Source organism: Ostrinia furnacalis, unplaced genomic scaffold (genome assembly GCF_004193835.3).
Source record: "Ostrinia furnacalis isolate ACB-3 unplaced genomic scaffold, ASM419383v2 OfSCF3382, whole genome shotgun sequence".
Lineage (NCBI taxonomy): Eukaryota > Metazoa > Arthropoda > Insecta > Lepidoptera > Crambidae > Ostrinia > Ostrinia furnacalis.
The window spans coordinates 1-16,962 of record NW_021133621.1 but is presented as its reverse complement, the minus strand read 5'-3'; the positions used below and the strand labels follow the sequence as shown (position 1 = coordinate 16,962).

The 16,962-nt window shown below is 42.0% G+C and overlaps 1 protein-coding gene across 1 annotated transcript; it reads right to left on the bottom strand.

The window, feature by feature from the left end:
* Window positions 1-34: 34 nt before the first annotated feature.
* Window positions 35-16,832, bottom strand: LOC114357806 (IQ motif and SEC7 domain-containing protein 1-like; the record flags this gene model as incomplete). Its single annotated transcript, XM_028311589.1, has 14 exons — window positions 35-220; window positions 1,440-1,570; window positions 2,164-2,242; window positions 2,760-2,960; window positions 3,375-3,501; window positions 3,962-4,099; window positions 4,691-4,900; window positions 5,785-5,965; window positions 6,871-7,088; window positions 8,005-8,217; window positions 9,171-9,318; window positions 10,027-10,177; window positions 11,014-11,110; window positions 16,703-16,832. Coding segments are annotated over 14 exons (2,210 nt in total), but the record flags the coding sequence as incomplete, so codon positions are not given.
* Between the last annotated feature and the right edge of the window lie 130 nt (window positions 16,833-16,962).

The following is a 16,962-nucleotide window of genomic DNA, read 5'->3' as shown; positions in this document are numbered from 1 at the left end:
TCTCTTTTGTCCTGGACGGCAATCTTTCAGCTACCAAAGCCACTGTTAAGATTCTGTTCTATGGGAACTCCAAACTTACCAGGTGACCTCTGTTCCCCAGGATGACGTGGTGATGTGGCGTGCAGTGCGTTGCGGCTGCCTTGCTGGAACGACACCGACATGCCGCTGTCCAGGGAACCCACGGAGCCCCGCCTTTGCAGCCTTTCAGCTGCTAGAGCCACTGTAAAAAGAAAATAACCATTTAGTATTATGCTAGAACAAAAGACATAGCCCATAGAAATAGCCAAACTTAAGTGGCACGTAGCTCGTAGAACTAATGGCCTTAGGCCTTCTCGAGAGATTTAATATGCAGGTCTCCCATTCATCATCATCATCATTTCAGCCATAGGACGTCCACTGCTGAACATAGGCCTCCCCCAATGCTTTCCATGTTGATCGATTGTTAGCGGCTTGCGTCCAGCGCTTTCCTGCTAACTTTATGATGTCGTCGGTCCACCTTGTAGGTGGTCTCCCATTCAGTGAACCTCTAATCTGTATAATCTGGTGAAAGTCGTGAGATGTGCCTAAATGCAGGCAGCGCAGGACCAGTCGTGGAATTCCTTGACATCTTTATCCAGCAATGGACGCCTTTTTTACACACAAATTACTAATAGTCCCGTTATCCCCTCGTACTAAGCTAAATATGCTTGTGTTACAAGTGGGCTCACCACGATAGTCGAGCGGCGGCAGGATTCGAACCCGCGTTCCTCGGTTTTGGAGTCGGCTAGTCCGACCCCTTTTGCTAGAAACTTGCTTGCTTTATTAACTCACCTGGGTCGTTGATGTCCACGAGCGAGTTAGAGAGCACGTTCCGCTTGACGATGGTGGTGGGCGGCAGGTTATGAAGCAGCTCCACCGCCGCCAGATGACTTAAGAAGCCACTCACCGTTCCTCTTGCTGTCCACACCCAGCCCTTGCCGCGTAAGCGTGTCCTAAATCTTTTGTCACACTGGTCCTCCGAGCCGGCTACTTTCGAATATTACTTTTCCAATGTAGTAACTCACCGTTCCTGTTGTTGCCGGCGCCCCTTCCCTTTCTATTGAGTTCGCCCTCGATTCTCATGGCTTCCATCTCAGCAATACTCTCGCGCAAGTCCTCAGCGACCTGGTCCTTCGAGCCGGATCGCGACGGCGCCGCCGGAGCCGCCTCAGACGGAGCCAGTGGTACTAAAGCCTGGTCCGTGAGCACGTAGAATCCCGTCCAATGACCTCAAGCTACCCATCCCAATATTATGTTGCTGTCGCGCTCGGACACTCACTGCGGGCGCCCGTCGCACAGTCGCGACAGCAATATAATTACGCGCGAGCGATAAGGATGGGTAGCTTGGGGTCATTGGACGGGATTCTACGTGCTCACGGACCAGCCTTTACCACTCTGTGGGGACAAAAGGGTCGACTCACCTGGGTCGTTTATGTCCACGAGCGAGTTAGAGAGCACGTTCCGCTTGATGATGGTGGTGGGAGGCGGATTGTGTGGCAGCCGCGACGGCGCCGCCGGAGCCGGCCCGGACGGCGGTGGTGGTACTACCACTCTGTTGAAACAAAAGTAGCATGATAAAAACTATTTTTTGTATAGACTGGAGCAGCGGTTCCCAAACTTATTTTGTCTACTGCCCAGTTTGAGAATTTATTCTTTTTAGCGCCCCCATTTGTAGTCGAGAGTAGAGTGCTCAGTCAGTGTCTAAGAGTCCTCACAGTAGATGATGCCTCCCAAGCCTCTACACAACGTCCCGATTTTTTTTCTGGGTCTCTTACCGCCCCCCTTTAAGCCTGCAGCGCCCACAAGAGGGCCTTATCTCCCACTTTGGGATAGACTGGACTGGAGCATCATAAGTAGTTGTTTAGGTTACGCAGCGAAAGTTGAGGCCATCAACACAAGCATCGCCGCGCTGACGTCTCGCGAAACTGACAAGTGCTTCCTGTCTCGCTTGCACACTTCTAGCAAGAGCGAGGTAGCTAGTCTATTTGATATTTGAACCTGAATGAGTGTGTTTATCTGTTCTGTATTCAAATAATACATTAGTGATGTGATGCCGAGCCGACTGCATTAAGGTTAGAAATTATAGTTTCCAATCGTGATATTTATACATAGTTTTACGTTGAGAATGAATGAATAATTTCTTACCCATGAACATGGACGTGGTCCATGCATTGCTGGTGGTCGATCTCAACGTCCGCCACTCCGCTGTCACGATTTTCCATTACTGTTGACAAGATAATTAATTTTATTAAACACGGGTTTCATAAGCAAGCACTATCACATCAAAGTAGATTTGCGTTAACCTGAGTGATAACGCTCTTTGACAAATTAAAGTAATTTAGTCACATTGACCAGTTGAAGTGAATTCTTCAGACATCATGGACGTATTATTCGGCGATGTTTTCTCCGCGTGCTGGTCCTTCGAGCCAGATCACTTATGCAGTAACTGGTCCTTCAAGCCGGATCGCTTATGAAGCAACACCGAGATCTGATCATTTGAGCCAGATCACTTTAAAGCCACTCACCATTCCTGTTGTTTCCCGTGCCCCTTCCCTTCCCTCTGTTGAGTTCGCCCTCGACCCTCATGGCTTCCATTTCGTCCATCTCGGCAATACTCTCGCGCAGGTCTTTAGCAACCTGGTCCTTCGAGTCGGATCATTTATGACGCAACTCCTCGAAATGATCCTTCAAGCCGGATCATTAAAGAAACTGGTCTTTTGACCCGGATCACTTTGACTCACCATTCCTATTGTTTCCTGTGCCCCTTCCCTTCCCTCTGTTGAGTTCGCCCTCGATCCTCATGGCTTCCATTTCGTCCATCTCAGCAATACTCTCGCGCAGGTCCTCAGCGAACTTGCAGCGGTCGTGTTCGTTACGCGCGTTGAAGGTTGCTAGGCGACGGCCGTCCACGCGGCGGGATAGGCGGATGCCGAATGGATAGTCTGTAATGACGTCATTGTGCATTACTACTACACACACACACTACTTAAATATGTAAGTTAATACTAAGTTGGCAAGTAATGGATGACGTCCGAACATGAAGCATGTCAAATTGGCAGTTAAGTTGCTAAAATAGTCTACAGGTAGAGTAAACGGGGCCTCAAGAAGTGTAAACTGGTCTTGGCAAACTGTCCCGCTGAGTCAAACAGGATCAAAAAACAAATGACAGGTTGAGCTCACAATACAATGACTGACAAAGATTTCTGTGCAACAGATATAACTTAATACTCGTGATAGGCACATTTACATGTAAGTGAGAAGTAATGAAAGTCGATAAATTTATTAAATATCGAGTTTCGATTCACCCAATAAGCCTCGTATATAAACTAAATAAAATTAAGCTACATCATACTCACGCGGCACTGAGAACAAGTTTACAAGCATTCCGCAGAGAGGGAACGACTGGCGGAACGTGTACGTCACAGAAGACTTCTTCTTGCTGAATATCTTCGTTATCACCAGCAGATCGTTGAATAGGAACACCTGGAATTATATAACGTATAGTTAAAAATTTAACTTTTTGTATGGGTTCGGCAATAGCAGCGTGGGATGTCCACAGGGTGGTAGTGCTGGTGGTAAACTAAAGCCCTTTACTATCCAGTAGCGCTAACTGCTCATCAATTGGCGTCACTATTATCCTGAACCACTGCTTGCGATTTCAAATTATACTAGGACATGAAAAAGGCATTTCAATACAATTGCAAAAAACAAATGACTGCTACGACTTTTAAATAATAACTACCAGCGCCTGCGTAGATATCTGGCAGATCTACGCAATGCCGTTTTTAACCAATTTGACCGTAAATGACGGTCAGTCAAATTCAGCCGCTTTAGTCATTATCAACACTAATCGCGCGCTAGGTATTGTTCTATTTGGCGAAGTCTTTAAAAGTTTTAAATAAATGGTTTATTTAGATCTATCTGTCTATCTATAAACGAATACCTCTCTCTGATGCACGCCAGGCCGTTCCTTCTTGTGTATGTCCGGTATCTCGTACAGGCGACAGTAGCAGACCAGGCGTCGGTGCGGAAGCGCCAGGTGTGGCTTCTTGCCCACGATCGTGGCTTGCACTTTCATCACCTTGAAATTAAAAGTTTGATGCCATAACTAAACATTGTTAGAAGTACAAGAGCATGTAGCTTTTTAGCTAGATTAGTGAATGTATACTTAATTACTTATGTAATTAGTACATTTTCACAAATATATTTGATTTTAATTTGGTGTAATAAATGAGTTATTCATTTAAAATAGCTCTTATTACCTGCGTGACATGGTCGCTTCCCGGCCTGAATTCGCTCGACTTGACCCTATCGTATATGCCAGCCAGCATATCTCTGTCAATGTCTCCCGTCGATGCAAGACTTTATATTTGGAGTCAAAAGTCACATAATTGATTGGTACAAAAATAGGGCACATAGCTCGTAGAGCTGACGGCCGCTGGGGCAGGAAAGTTCTTGAGTGGCCACCACGAGCCGGAAGACGTAGCGTGGGCAGGCCTCCCACTAGGTGGACCGACGATCTGGTGAAGGTCGAGAGAGGCGCCTGGATGCGAACGGCGAAAGACCGGTCTTTATGGAAATCCTTGGGGGAGGCCTTTGTCCAGCAGTGGACGTCTTTCGGCTGAAACGAATGAACGAACAAAAAATACTCATTTAAAATAATTCTTATTACCTGCGTGACATGGTCGCTTCCCGGCCTAAACTCGCTCGACTTGACCCTATCGTATATTCCAGCCAGCATGTCTCTGTCAATGTCCCCACAGTCGTCGATCCCTCGGAGGTTCCGTACGAAGTCGTCCAGCGACATTCGTGCTTCGGGCTTCAAGTTGGGTGTGTGGAGGTCTGTGTTCAGCATTATTATCGCGAAGGCTAGCACGAAGATCTGGAAAGAAAAAATTACAACATAAGTCAAAAATGTACCCTTAGAGCTATAGGCCCAGTTTCCACCAAGCCAGAGCGGAGAAAGGTTTTGAATGGAAACCGGGCTTAGTTTCAGATTTTGACACTAGGCGGCTTAAGAGTTGCCGTTGTATACAATTTGAAGATTTCTATATTTGACCCCTTCCTCACCGCTGCAGTGCCGCAAATAGCTTCTCAATTATTCGCTATACCTGTAGTTTATTCAACATTATTAAAACCAGGAGGTCTTGGCATCAAATTTAGCCTAGTTACTCTTTATTGAGCACCATACAAAACTGACAAACAAAATTGGAACAACAGAACTAATCTTATCGCTAGGAAGCGGCTTTTGCCCGTGGTCCCCCCAACATATCCCCCTGGTGGGTCCACGGGTAATTTTTTTTACCCGTTGTCCCACCGTTCTGAACAGTGTTTGCCAGTGGGTCTACGGGTAATTTATTTTAACCATGGTCCCACCGCACTAAGTGGGAAACATTGCATGTCACCTAGGTATCTATAATATTATAAAAAAAAGTCACTCATATCCTACTCGGCGTTTGATATTTCATCCCAGACATCAGTCCACATATATCTGAATGCGATATGAAGCGATATCTTCTGGTCAATCCAAAAAGAGGACAAAAGGGGATAGACCCATTTTCGTCATAACGGGACTATTCCCACCTCTCGTTCCCACAGCTGCAACTCCTGTATAGCCAGGATCTACAGCTTGACCGCCAATAAAAACCCCAACCAATGAAAGTCATGTCTGTCGGTAATTTTTTTCATAACCTGTTTTCTTCTCTCGACGATCGAGAGAAGAAAACTGGTCCAAGTCACCGTGACTAACTCCATACATCCACTCACCGTATCCTGAGTCCTCAGCCGCTGCACAAAGTCAGTATTGCAAATACAGTAGCGGCGGGCAAAGGCTTCCACCAGCCGCTCGATCTTCTGAGCTTCACCAGGTAGTCGGAAGTGGGCCTGGTATCTTCGAAGAGCCACGTCGACCGCCATGCCGGAGAGGTCTAGCTCGTTGACGAAGCATCTGTGAGAAAATTATAGTCATCATGATTAGTAGCCTTATTCACAAAACATAACTTCAACGACAAAACACTGAGTTGCGATTCTATCGAATAATTGTTCTATCAAAATGACTCTGGTAAATACGGATTTAGAACTGATTTTTAATGGGACGACGTAACAAAACTTCAAAGACAACAAATCGCTGAGTTACGATCCTATCGAGTAATCGTTCTATCAAAAATGACCCTTGTGAATACGGATTTAGAACTGTTTTTCAATGGGACGACTTCAAAACGTCAGCGAGATCTTGACTGTTTNGACTGTTAAAATACGTGAATTGGGCCATAGGTCGTTAAGTCCCCTATACCTCTGCAGGAACACAACTCTCCACAATTTACTTTACACTCCCCATACTGGCCAAAAGGGTTGGGAAGGCCCGATATTCCCACAATCATTTACGCCCAAACTATAAGAATGCGCCACGCTACGATTTTTTAATCACAACGGAGAAGTTTTGACCTCCATTTCATTTTATGGAAAGTGATGATCAGGCCGAAGGTGGACGCGATCTTCATCCAAACAGAGGGATTGGATATCTTACCTCCAATTGCCAAAACACAAAAATGCTCTCAACATGTTTTTTCTGGCAACTGTCTTAGGAAAGACGGTGGTAGCAATCCCAGCGGGCTTAGAACAAGCCCTACCACCAACTATATGTGCGCTCCGGCTTTTTAACTACAGGACTAGCGAACTAAAGAACTAGCGCTTTACTGCCTGAGGTATGGAAGCGGCACAGGAGTTTTTGTGACGGTCAAACGTCAGTGAGACTTCAGATTTCCTTCGGATTTGTGTGATTCTAGTGACACACACACACTCAGTTAAGCGATAAACCTGTAATTTGCTATATTCAACAAAACACCAACTCACTCTAGCACAGCCATGTTGAACGGGTTCTGCAGGTTGCCCAAGTACTCCCCGATCATCTGCTTGCTTAACCCCTTGCGCGTGATGAGGAAGCGAGCAACTCCCCGAGGGGAGTTCTCTAGGAACCCCCTAGCTATGAGGTAAGCCACGCCACGCTCAGGCTTCTTGTTGAACAGATTGAGCCCCACGCGGTATTGACGTTTGCGGACTGTTTCGGAAACCTGTAAGAGATTTGTATACTTTTAACAATTGATTTTATTTATATCCTGACTTAGCTGGTGATTCATAAAGGAAAACAAAAGAGGTGGTTGCTTGAAAATAAAACAATATGATCGATGTTACATTTGTATGTTCCAGCCGCTGCAACTCCTGTGTAACCAAGGTACTCTGGACCCTCGTATAATAAATAAGTAACAAATTCAAATTCTTAAGGAAGTATCTTGTAGGAAGGTCATAAAAGTGGAACGAAAATCATTCACGTGACGCAAAAGAATAAAATACAATCAACATGCGAGTGCACCCTGTACCAAGGAACCAAAGTTAGTTGTGAGCGGGCGAGTATTTATCATGCGGGCGACAGCATACCGCCGGCGGGAGCGCCTCGTAGTACGAGGGCCCTAGTATCACAACGACACAAGTCGATTGAGTGTCCCCTGTACCACGCAACCATGCATACCTTGGACCGGCGGGAGCGCCTCGTAGTACGGGGGCCTTAGTATCATAACGACACTAGCCGATCGAGTGTCCCCTGTACCACAAAACCATGCATACCTTGGGCTGTTGGTGGTGGGCGGGCGGGTGTCTATCATGCGGGCGACAGCATACCGCTGGCGGAGGAGCCTCGTGGTACGGGGGCGCGTCCTGTCGCTTCCACACTTGGACCTTAGGGCTTTCGTATCATAGTTAAATACAAGACAACATCGGAGTGCCCCCTGTACCAAGCGACATGCGTACCTTGGGCTGTTGGTGTTGGGCGGGCGGGTGTCTATCATGCGGGCGACAGCATACTGCTGGCGGCGGCGCCTCGTAGTACGGGGGCGCGTCCTGTCGCTTCCACACTTGGACCTTAGGGCTTTCGTATCATAGTTCAATACAAGACAACATCGGAGTGCCCCCTGTACCAAGCGACATGCGTACCTTGGGCTGTTGGTGGTGGGTGGGCGGGTGTCTATCATGCGGGCGACAGCATACCGCCGGCGGTGGCGCTTCGTAGTACGGGGGCGCGTCCTGTCGCTTCCACACGGGGAATCCGGGGGCGGGGACTGGCGCGGCCACGCCCTCGTAGGCGGAGCCAGATGCCGTGCGCTGGTGGCCTTGGTAGTGCTGCTCTTGGATGTGGATGTGAGGCTCCTGGGATGTAGAGGATAAGGTTAACCCTGTATAAGGCTCTATGACCCTTATTCAATTATCATAAGGTGGAAAATGAATGAAAATGTTCAATATGTCATGCCCTATAGAGGGTTAAAGCCTAGGTAGGATTTAAATGTACACCTGACAAGTTTTTGTCATATCTTAATGTAGTGGGAACATCGTGCTTAACAATCATAACATACAAAATATAAAGTAAAACGAAACCTCATGCAATCTTTTTCTTTGCCCTCACCCATTCCTGTAGGTAAATTAAATCTCTTTTCCGCCGTGTGACAAAAACCCCATGCCATGATTTGATATTATTAAGTGCGTTATAAACTTGTAAAAGTTTTATACGCATGTCACTAAGTTTAACTTTAAGGGTTATTTTGGCATGTAACCATTTCCAAACCAGAACGTTCCTGGCGGTCAACTTTTGAAACACAGATTTAATTCTTGAAATAAACAAATGCAATGTCAATGACACACATTAATAAGGCTATGTGCAGGAAGGTTGAGGTTTAGAATGACGTCCTGAATTTCTTAAATTAAGGACGTCAGGTCTAAACCGGTAGAACCTTACTTAATCGAATACTACTACATTGCGCCCGTAAGGGCCCCCGCTGAAAATCAGTTTCGAGACAAGCTCTGGCTCGGTCTTGATGTTTGCTGAGCGGGTACCTTCTTGTCAGAGGAGCACAAGCAGCTATCTGTCCATTTGTGTATCTTTTTAAGTACCTATGTCTTGCCTGCTTGTATATTATAAAAACAAGTCTCTTTCAAATAAAAACTATTCCATTCTAAAGCCTGGTCCGTCTCGCACACTCACTGCGGGCGCCCGTCGCACAGTCGCGACGGCTACATAATTACGCGCGAGCGATAAGGATGGGTAGCTTGGGGTCATTGGACGGGATTGTACGTGCTCACGGACCAGGCTTTATTCTAATACTCACCGGAGCCCTCTGCTGGTACGGCTGGTGGTAATGATGGCGGTGCTCCTGCGACGATGACGATGACGAGGACTGGACCGAGGACATCGATCCTCCTCGTACTACTGCTCCTCCGCATTCGGCGCGGCGGAGCGATACTGGACTTTCAGCACTGGCGACAAGTATTGGAATTTAGACCTTAATGCTTATGATACAGTGGCTATTTTTAACTATAGTGTCGCCGAAGCCATGGAGCCCTACACTGGACTCTGTGTTGAAATGTAGACCATAATGTCTGTGATACAATGACTATTTTTAACTGTGTCTCTGAAGACATCGAACCTCGTCGAAAACTGCTCCTCCGCACTTGGCGCGGCGGAGCGATACTGGACTTTCAGCACTGGGGGGAGATTTTTGAGATGTAGACCTTAATGCTTAGGAACTGAGCACATTATAGAAACGGCACGGCACGGATTTTTAGGCAATAATAATGGTTTTAGCATGCCACGGCATGCTTAGAAATACCGAACCAGAAGCCTTTGGTAAGCTTCGGCAGTCTTCGGAATGCGTCGGAAGGCTTCGGGATGCGTCGGAAGTCTTCGGGATACGTTGGCAGCCTTTGGGATGCGTCAGCGTCAATCAATTGTCGATACGCACGAGCGAATTCTTGACACATTTCGGCATGTCTAAGGATGCCGCGGAATGTCTAAAGCCCGGTCTATGAGCACGTAGAATTTTGTCCAATGACCCCAAGCTACCCATCCTTATCGCTCGCTGTCGCGCTCGCACACTCACTGCGGGCGCCCGTCGCACACGCCGTTAACTTGGGGTCATTGGACAAAATTTTAGGTGCTCGGCGACCAGACTGTATACTACTTACTTGAGGGTAATACTGCTGGTCCTCTTTGGCACTTCTGGCGGCATCCGCCTGGCATTGGCAGCCTGTATCGCCGCCAGTTGTTGTTGCTGACGCGCGGTAGGGGACGACAGGGGCTTGCCCCCTGACGATAGCAGGTTACCGTATATTGGACCTAAAATAGATACAGATAAGGTTCAGTTTACAGTGAAAGCGTACGTAAGCTGCAACATTAAAACTAGAATCGAACAAATTAAAACCTGAATGCGACGGGAATACGGTATAGGTAGGTGTCATCAAAACCGAAGTGTCATTTTTTTACAAGCACTTTATTTTAGCGCATGTATGACTATGTACTTAATATTTATGTATGTCCCAGTTGTATCTTTGTCTTAATAAGTAAAAAAAGATCTTTAAATCGACCCGAACCATTTTCATCTTTTCTCGCCTCGGGTTTTTTAAAATATACAATACTTAAAGATATGGGGAAAATATTTATGTAACAATAACAGGAAATTCATATGATCCGGGCTATTATTTGATAAAAACTGTTTGATGTTTGCAAATCTAACTTTATACGACGTTGTGTTGACGTAAGAGTTGGCTATTTGACAGTTGGACAAACAATATACAGGATGTTCCAAAAATTACAAATGAGCAGATATTATTCTTATCTTTTTTTATATTTGTAGACGCAGTAACAAGAGATATGTTCAAAGGCTTGGGTTTTAAAAAAAAGACATGAAAAAAATCGTATCTCTGAAATGGTGATACTTTCACTCAAGTATTTTATTATATGTAACTGTCCTCTCCATAGGTTGTCTGGAAGAGATCGCTTCATAGCGATAAGACCGCCTAGTTGTACCTTATGTGTTCCTTTTCTTTCTGTTCTTTTCTTTGGTGTGCAATAAAGAGTATTTAATATTATTATATGGTCATCCATTAATCTAAGTTTGGCACGCTCTTTTTGGGACATCCTGTATTGGGTTTGTTTATAATTTAGTTTTTTACCTGTATTATTCAACAACTGATGATTATGGAGAGATTCATTGTGCGACGATGACGTCGATATGTTGGTAACTGAGCCGCTCACGGAACAACTGCACACCTGTAATACAAATGAATAAGGATTAAATTCGGTCAGCAAACATCTAGGAGGTAAAAAAAGATTCTTCGTGTAAAGTTGGGTAATGTGTTCAATCAATTTTAAGACGTATGGTGGTAAACCTAAGGTTTATATTAAATTAATCATAATACATGAACGCTGTAAATGTAACACTCATGGACAATATTTTAAGGTGAGTATTGATAACCTTTCTATGTAGGTAATTATTGTTCTTTACGAATGGTACAATACAGTGAATATAATGACGTTTGGTTCGTGACAGGGTTAGACATTTCATAGAGCGGCTCGTTGTTCTGTTAGGTACATTACAAGTAAATGCACTAGTCTAAACTCGCCTTTACACAAATTATGGAACCATCAAAGTTTACAATTATGATCTTTATTGTTTGGAGATCTAATTAAGCAAAAATAAAATTCATAGCTAAGACAATAAGGTTTACATTTCCTTGAATTTAGTGAGAGTACAGTCGCGGAATGAAAAGGTTCGTCACCTTAGTGTCGGTTTTCGCTTACACTAGGTACTGTAAGAGTCAAACCTGCCAACATAACCGTGCAAGAAACAGTGCTGCTAACATTTAAATAAATATGACGTTTGCTAACGAATAAGGTTTTGCTTGTTTATTTTTCTATCCCATCAGTGCAATGTTACAAAATGTAGTTTTTTTATTTAATAAATAATGGCAGGTTGAACCAACAAGAAGGTTTTAGTTTATCAATCATAATAATCCTCTTGACAAGTTAAATCGTCAAACAACTTTGATCTGAATAATTTTGAACTTTACTGACGAACAGTTAAAGATTATTTTCTCTAACTCGAGATTATTATGTAACATAGTTTCAAAAGGTAATATGTGCTCGCGATTCGTTGAAGGAATCAATTTGAAAACTGACGAACCTTTTCATTCCGTGACTGTACATAAGGCATAAATTAACATGTCAAGACATTATCAGAAGCGGTAAATGCCTTTAGATTGCGCCTGCGCTGTTTGCTTAATAAATTCTAGCATATGATGTGATCTTTTAGAGTTTTATTTCTAAAAATAATAATGCCGTAATATTTACTTTTCAAACGAACAAAATTGCATCATATTATTTGCATTTTTTTGACATCTAAGCTTCTTAAAAACAATGATACATGCGGTAGTGTCTCTGTTAGTTTGTTAAAGTTTATGACTGAACCGCAGAATCTTCGGTTACCTTGAACTTTGAGCATTGAATTTCGACGAATTTAGATATTATACTAGTAGTGACATTGAACTAGGAGATACGTAGGCAAGCATTTGTGGCAAAATATATCTGAAAATTCTGAATAAGGGAAGATATCAATCAAGTAAATACAAAACTTTACGATCAATATTAGGAACATCATAACAGAAAAACTGTGACTCACTAAATTATTAAGGCCAATAAATTTTATCAATTAAAAACAAGGTTCACTTGTGATTAAGCCATCGCGCAATTCACCTGTCAATTACCGCTCCAATTGTTACTGGAGATACGTCTCTACCTGAACAGATTTAGGGTCTATTATTATTGATTGCCAATTTTCTCTACTAGACACTCCTCTGTTCGAGAAAAGTTCGATAGGTTAACAAACAAAATAAAAACAAACATACTTCATATTTAACCACTCTTCTCCCTAAATACGGCCACAGACTAATCCTCTTCACATTCCTAAAAGATGCACTTTTCGTCTTCAAAACGGTTTGTATTTTTATCTTGCAGGTATCCATTATTAATAATTATTATTACAACAAAATCACCACACGTCGCGCCGCGGCAGCGTATGTGCGAACACTGATGACTGATAACGCGATTTTGCACAAGATAATTGCTAATTGGTTTGAATTCCTCGCGTGACGTAGAGTTTGATAAGACGCTACTTTCGGTTTCGGTTTGCCGGATTAAAGACAGGTGGGTCTTAATTGTTTACCAGCTTTTGCCTGTGGTTTTGCTCGCGTTAAACTGTTGAAACCCATTTCATCCCTTTAGGGGATGAAGTTGGGACAACCATTTCTTAGGGGATGCCAAGTGTTAACGTTGACATCATAAAGTTATTATAAGTGTGTTTCAGCACAATCCGTTCAGTGTTTTAAGCTGTTGCTAGAAAGGTACAGACAGACAGAAAAGAGTTACTTTCATATAATGTTCTTTTAGTATTTTGTCAGAGCTTGCAATCGTTTGCACATAAAAGTATTAGTGTAATAATTGTGCAAATGATAAATTATTACATTGTTATTTCATTCATTTCAAAAAACCAAGTAGGTATACTCATTATCATGTCATTTAGTCTCCATTGCAGGAACACAACTGTCTTCAGAGGAAAATGGACTATTTGGCCTAAACTTTTAACATTGGACAGACGGTTTGGGGAGACTACATTCCTCACGCTAGCCAGATGGGTTGGGGACCTACACTCCTATACTAGCGCAACGATTCGTGGCAGACGGTGTAGGTAATAATAAAACAGTGAATATGACGTTTTCTCTCGCACTTACGCTGGTGACGCCACACAGAGGCAGGCATTAGCGTTGTTTATAATACTTACGTAATAATTAATAAAATACACTCGCCAAGAGTGTGGTGTATCTCTGTTTCAAAAATTACTTATGGTCTCGCCTGCCACGAGTCGTTTCGTTGAGTATAACGCTAGCCAGACGGGTTAAGAACAGCAATAGGTAGCGCTTTTTCGAACAATGGCTTCCGCAGAATAACCGCGTCATGTTCTGGGTTCTATCTCAGAGCAGAACACAATGCTGAGCGAATGCAATTTTGGTTCACAACATGCACAAGTACATGTACTATCGGCCACAGTGTTAACTATCCATTTCCGTTTTTGCTCTCGCTCTCATCAAATGGTGATTCTTTGCGATAGAACGAGAATATATGACCGGCAATGGGCAGTTAACTATCAAACTGTATAATTGCATAATTTTATATTTTGAACCAAATAAAACATTTTCTTTCTTCTTTCATTAGCACAGTATGTCCAGCACTGGGTCTCAACTTACCCCACTATCCGTGTCCCCGCGGTGAAAATGCGGCATATCGGCCACCATGTGTATATTCATATGCCCATCATGCCCAACAGTGGGCCTCGTCAACTTACCCCGCTATCCGTGTAGATGCGGCATATCGGCCACCATGTGTATGTCGCAGTAAGATAGATAAAGCCGTAATATAGCTATATCCCTAGGGATATAATTATACAGGGTGACTGGAACTGAACCCGCCATAGCTAATAGGCGTATAGAGGAGGTCATTTGCTAATTATTGAACTTTACTTTCTATGGCTAAAGTTTTATAGTTTAGGAGATATGTCAATTTTTATACTTTTTTCAGATTTTTCCAAAATTTGACCTGAAAACTGCTTCAATTTTTTTTCTCGCGTGATTTCAACAGTTTTTTTTATTTGATATTAATATCGAATATGTCTTAATTCAAATAAAATAAATTTCTGATCCAGATAATGATTGAATAGCTAGTTACGAGCCGCCAAAGTCTAACAAAAGTACAAACCACGATAAAAAATTCTACTTCGAATTCGATTGAAACAAAAATTAATGGTGATAGTTGATTGCCAATAATCTTAAAAATATCTCCAGCTTCTCTTCTTTCCAATGATATATCACACGTTGTAATTAGATATTGAAATTTATCAAAAATTCAAAGTTTATGGAAGAAAATGGAGTAATAATACAAAAATTATCCATACAAAGTTGATTTTGAATTTTTTTAATTTTTTTTTTCTTTATAATGTGATTATTATTTTTAAATTCATTTTTCAAAAAAACACGAAAATAGTTATGAAAAGGAGTATAGCAGAAAATATGAGTTGTTTGAAGAAACTTTGTATGGATAATTTTCGTAAATTACTCCATTTTCTTCCATAAACTTTGAATTTTTAATAAATTTCAATATCTAATTACTACGTGTGATATATCATTGGAAAGAAGAGAAGGCAGAGATATTTTTAAGATCATTGGCAATCCATTATCACCATTAGTTTTTTCTTAAATCGAAATCGAATTTGAATTTTTTATCGTGGTTTGTACTTTTGTTGAACTTTGGCGGCTCGTAACTAGTTATTGAATCATTATCTAGATCTGAAATTTATTTTATTTGACTAAAGGTTTATTCGATATTAGTATCAAATAAAAAAATCGGTTAAAATCATGCGAGAAAAAAAATTTAAGCAGTTTTTAGGTCAAATTTCGGGAAAATCTGAAACAAGTATAAAAATTGTCATATCTCATAAACTATGAAACTTTAGTCATAGAAAGTAAGGTTCAATAATTAGCAAATGACCTCCTCTATACGCGTATTAGCTATGGCGGGTTCAGTTCCAGTCACCCTGTATACCGTAACATTGTTATAGGAAAGCGATTCATTACTATCTCACTAGGAATATAGTTATAAAACGGCCCAAGTTTAGTGATATAGTTATATTACTAGATTAAGTTCAGTGTTATAAATATATTACTTGATTAAGCTTTGTAAAATAGAAATCTACCGTATACAGTGTGTTTGGGATAGGGTTAGCGATAATTTAAGGCGATGTTGTGATGTCAATTTTATCGACAAAAATGCTCTCATTTTTTTTTAAAGTTTTATGGTTATTATTTCTCATTTTTAGGATTCCGTAGTCCTGACAAGGAACCCTTATAGTTTCGTAATGTCTGTCTGTCATCTGTCTGTCCGTTCGAGGTTTTGCTTGGAAACTATTGGCACTAGAGAGCTGTAATTTTGTGGACGTATTTTGTGGTGTACATTAAAATCACGCCGACAAAAGGTAGAATAACATATAAAAAAAATTTTTTTGAGGGGGGTAGGCCCACATAAGTGGGGGCATTTTTGTCGATAAAATTGACATAATAACATCGCCTTAAATTATCGCTAGCCCTATCTCAAACACACTGTATAATTAAATAAAACAATATTAAATTGGTTTTATTTTTATTAAAAAATCATGTATCCTGCAGTTAGTTACAATACTTTGTGACATTAACACGTATTAATTTCAATTGTAATTAAATTGATCATATTTTTTGGAATTTAAACATTAACAATACTTTAAACTAATCAAACATTAAAAATCTTTTAAAGCTAATCAACAGTTTTGAGATATCTTGAGATCTTGGTTTCTTTAAAAGTATTTTTTAACTTTTGTTTAGACAAGAAGAGGAATCATGACATCTAGAATTACATAGCATTGAATGCTTCTTACAGGCACATCTTTTAGTAGAACACTGTATATTCGATTTTTTACAGGGCACCAAAACACGTAATTTTTTGGCATATTGCTCTCAGTGACAAGTTTTCATTTGGTATAGGCGCCGCACACTCCGAAAGCTATTTCACTAAACTTAATCTAGTAATATAACTATATCACTAAACTTGGGCCGTTTTATAACTATATTCCTAGTGAGATAGTAATGAATCGCTTTCGTATAACTATGTTACGGTATATAATTATATCCCTAGGGATATAACTATATTACGGCTTTATCTATCTTACTGCGACATGTATACTCATATGCCCATCATGCCCAACAGTGGGCCTCGTCAACTTACCCCACTATCCGTGTCCCCGCGGTGTAGATGCGGCATATCGGCCGCGATCATGTGAATCTGGTGGGCCGACTGCTGAACCCTCGCCACCATAGCTTCCACCTCGTTCTGGGTGTCGCATTGCAGGTGGTTGCTGGAACAGAGAATTGACAAATTAGACCATTAAAGCAAAGAAAAAAATCTTAGACCGGTTTCGCACTGCGACTGATTCAGATTTGGATCGGACGTAGTATGAAAACGCTCTTAAGGCTTGGTATTTCTTC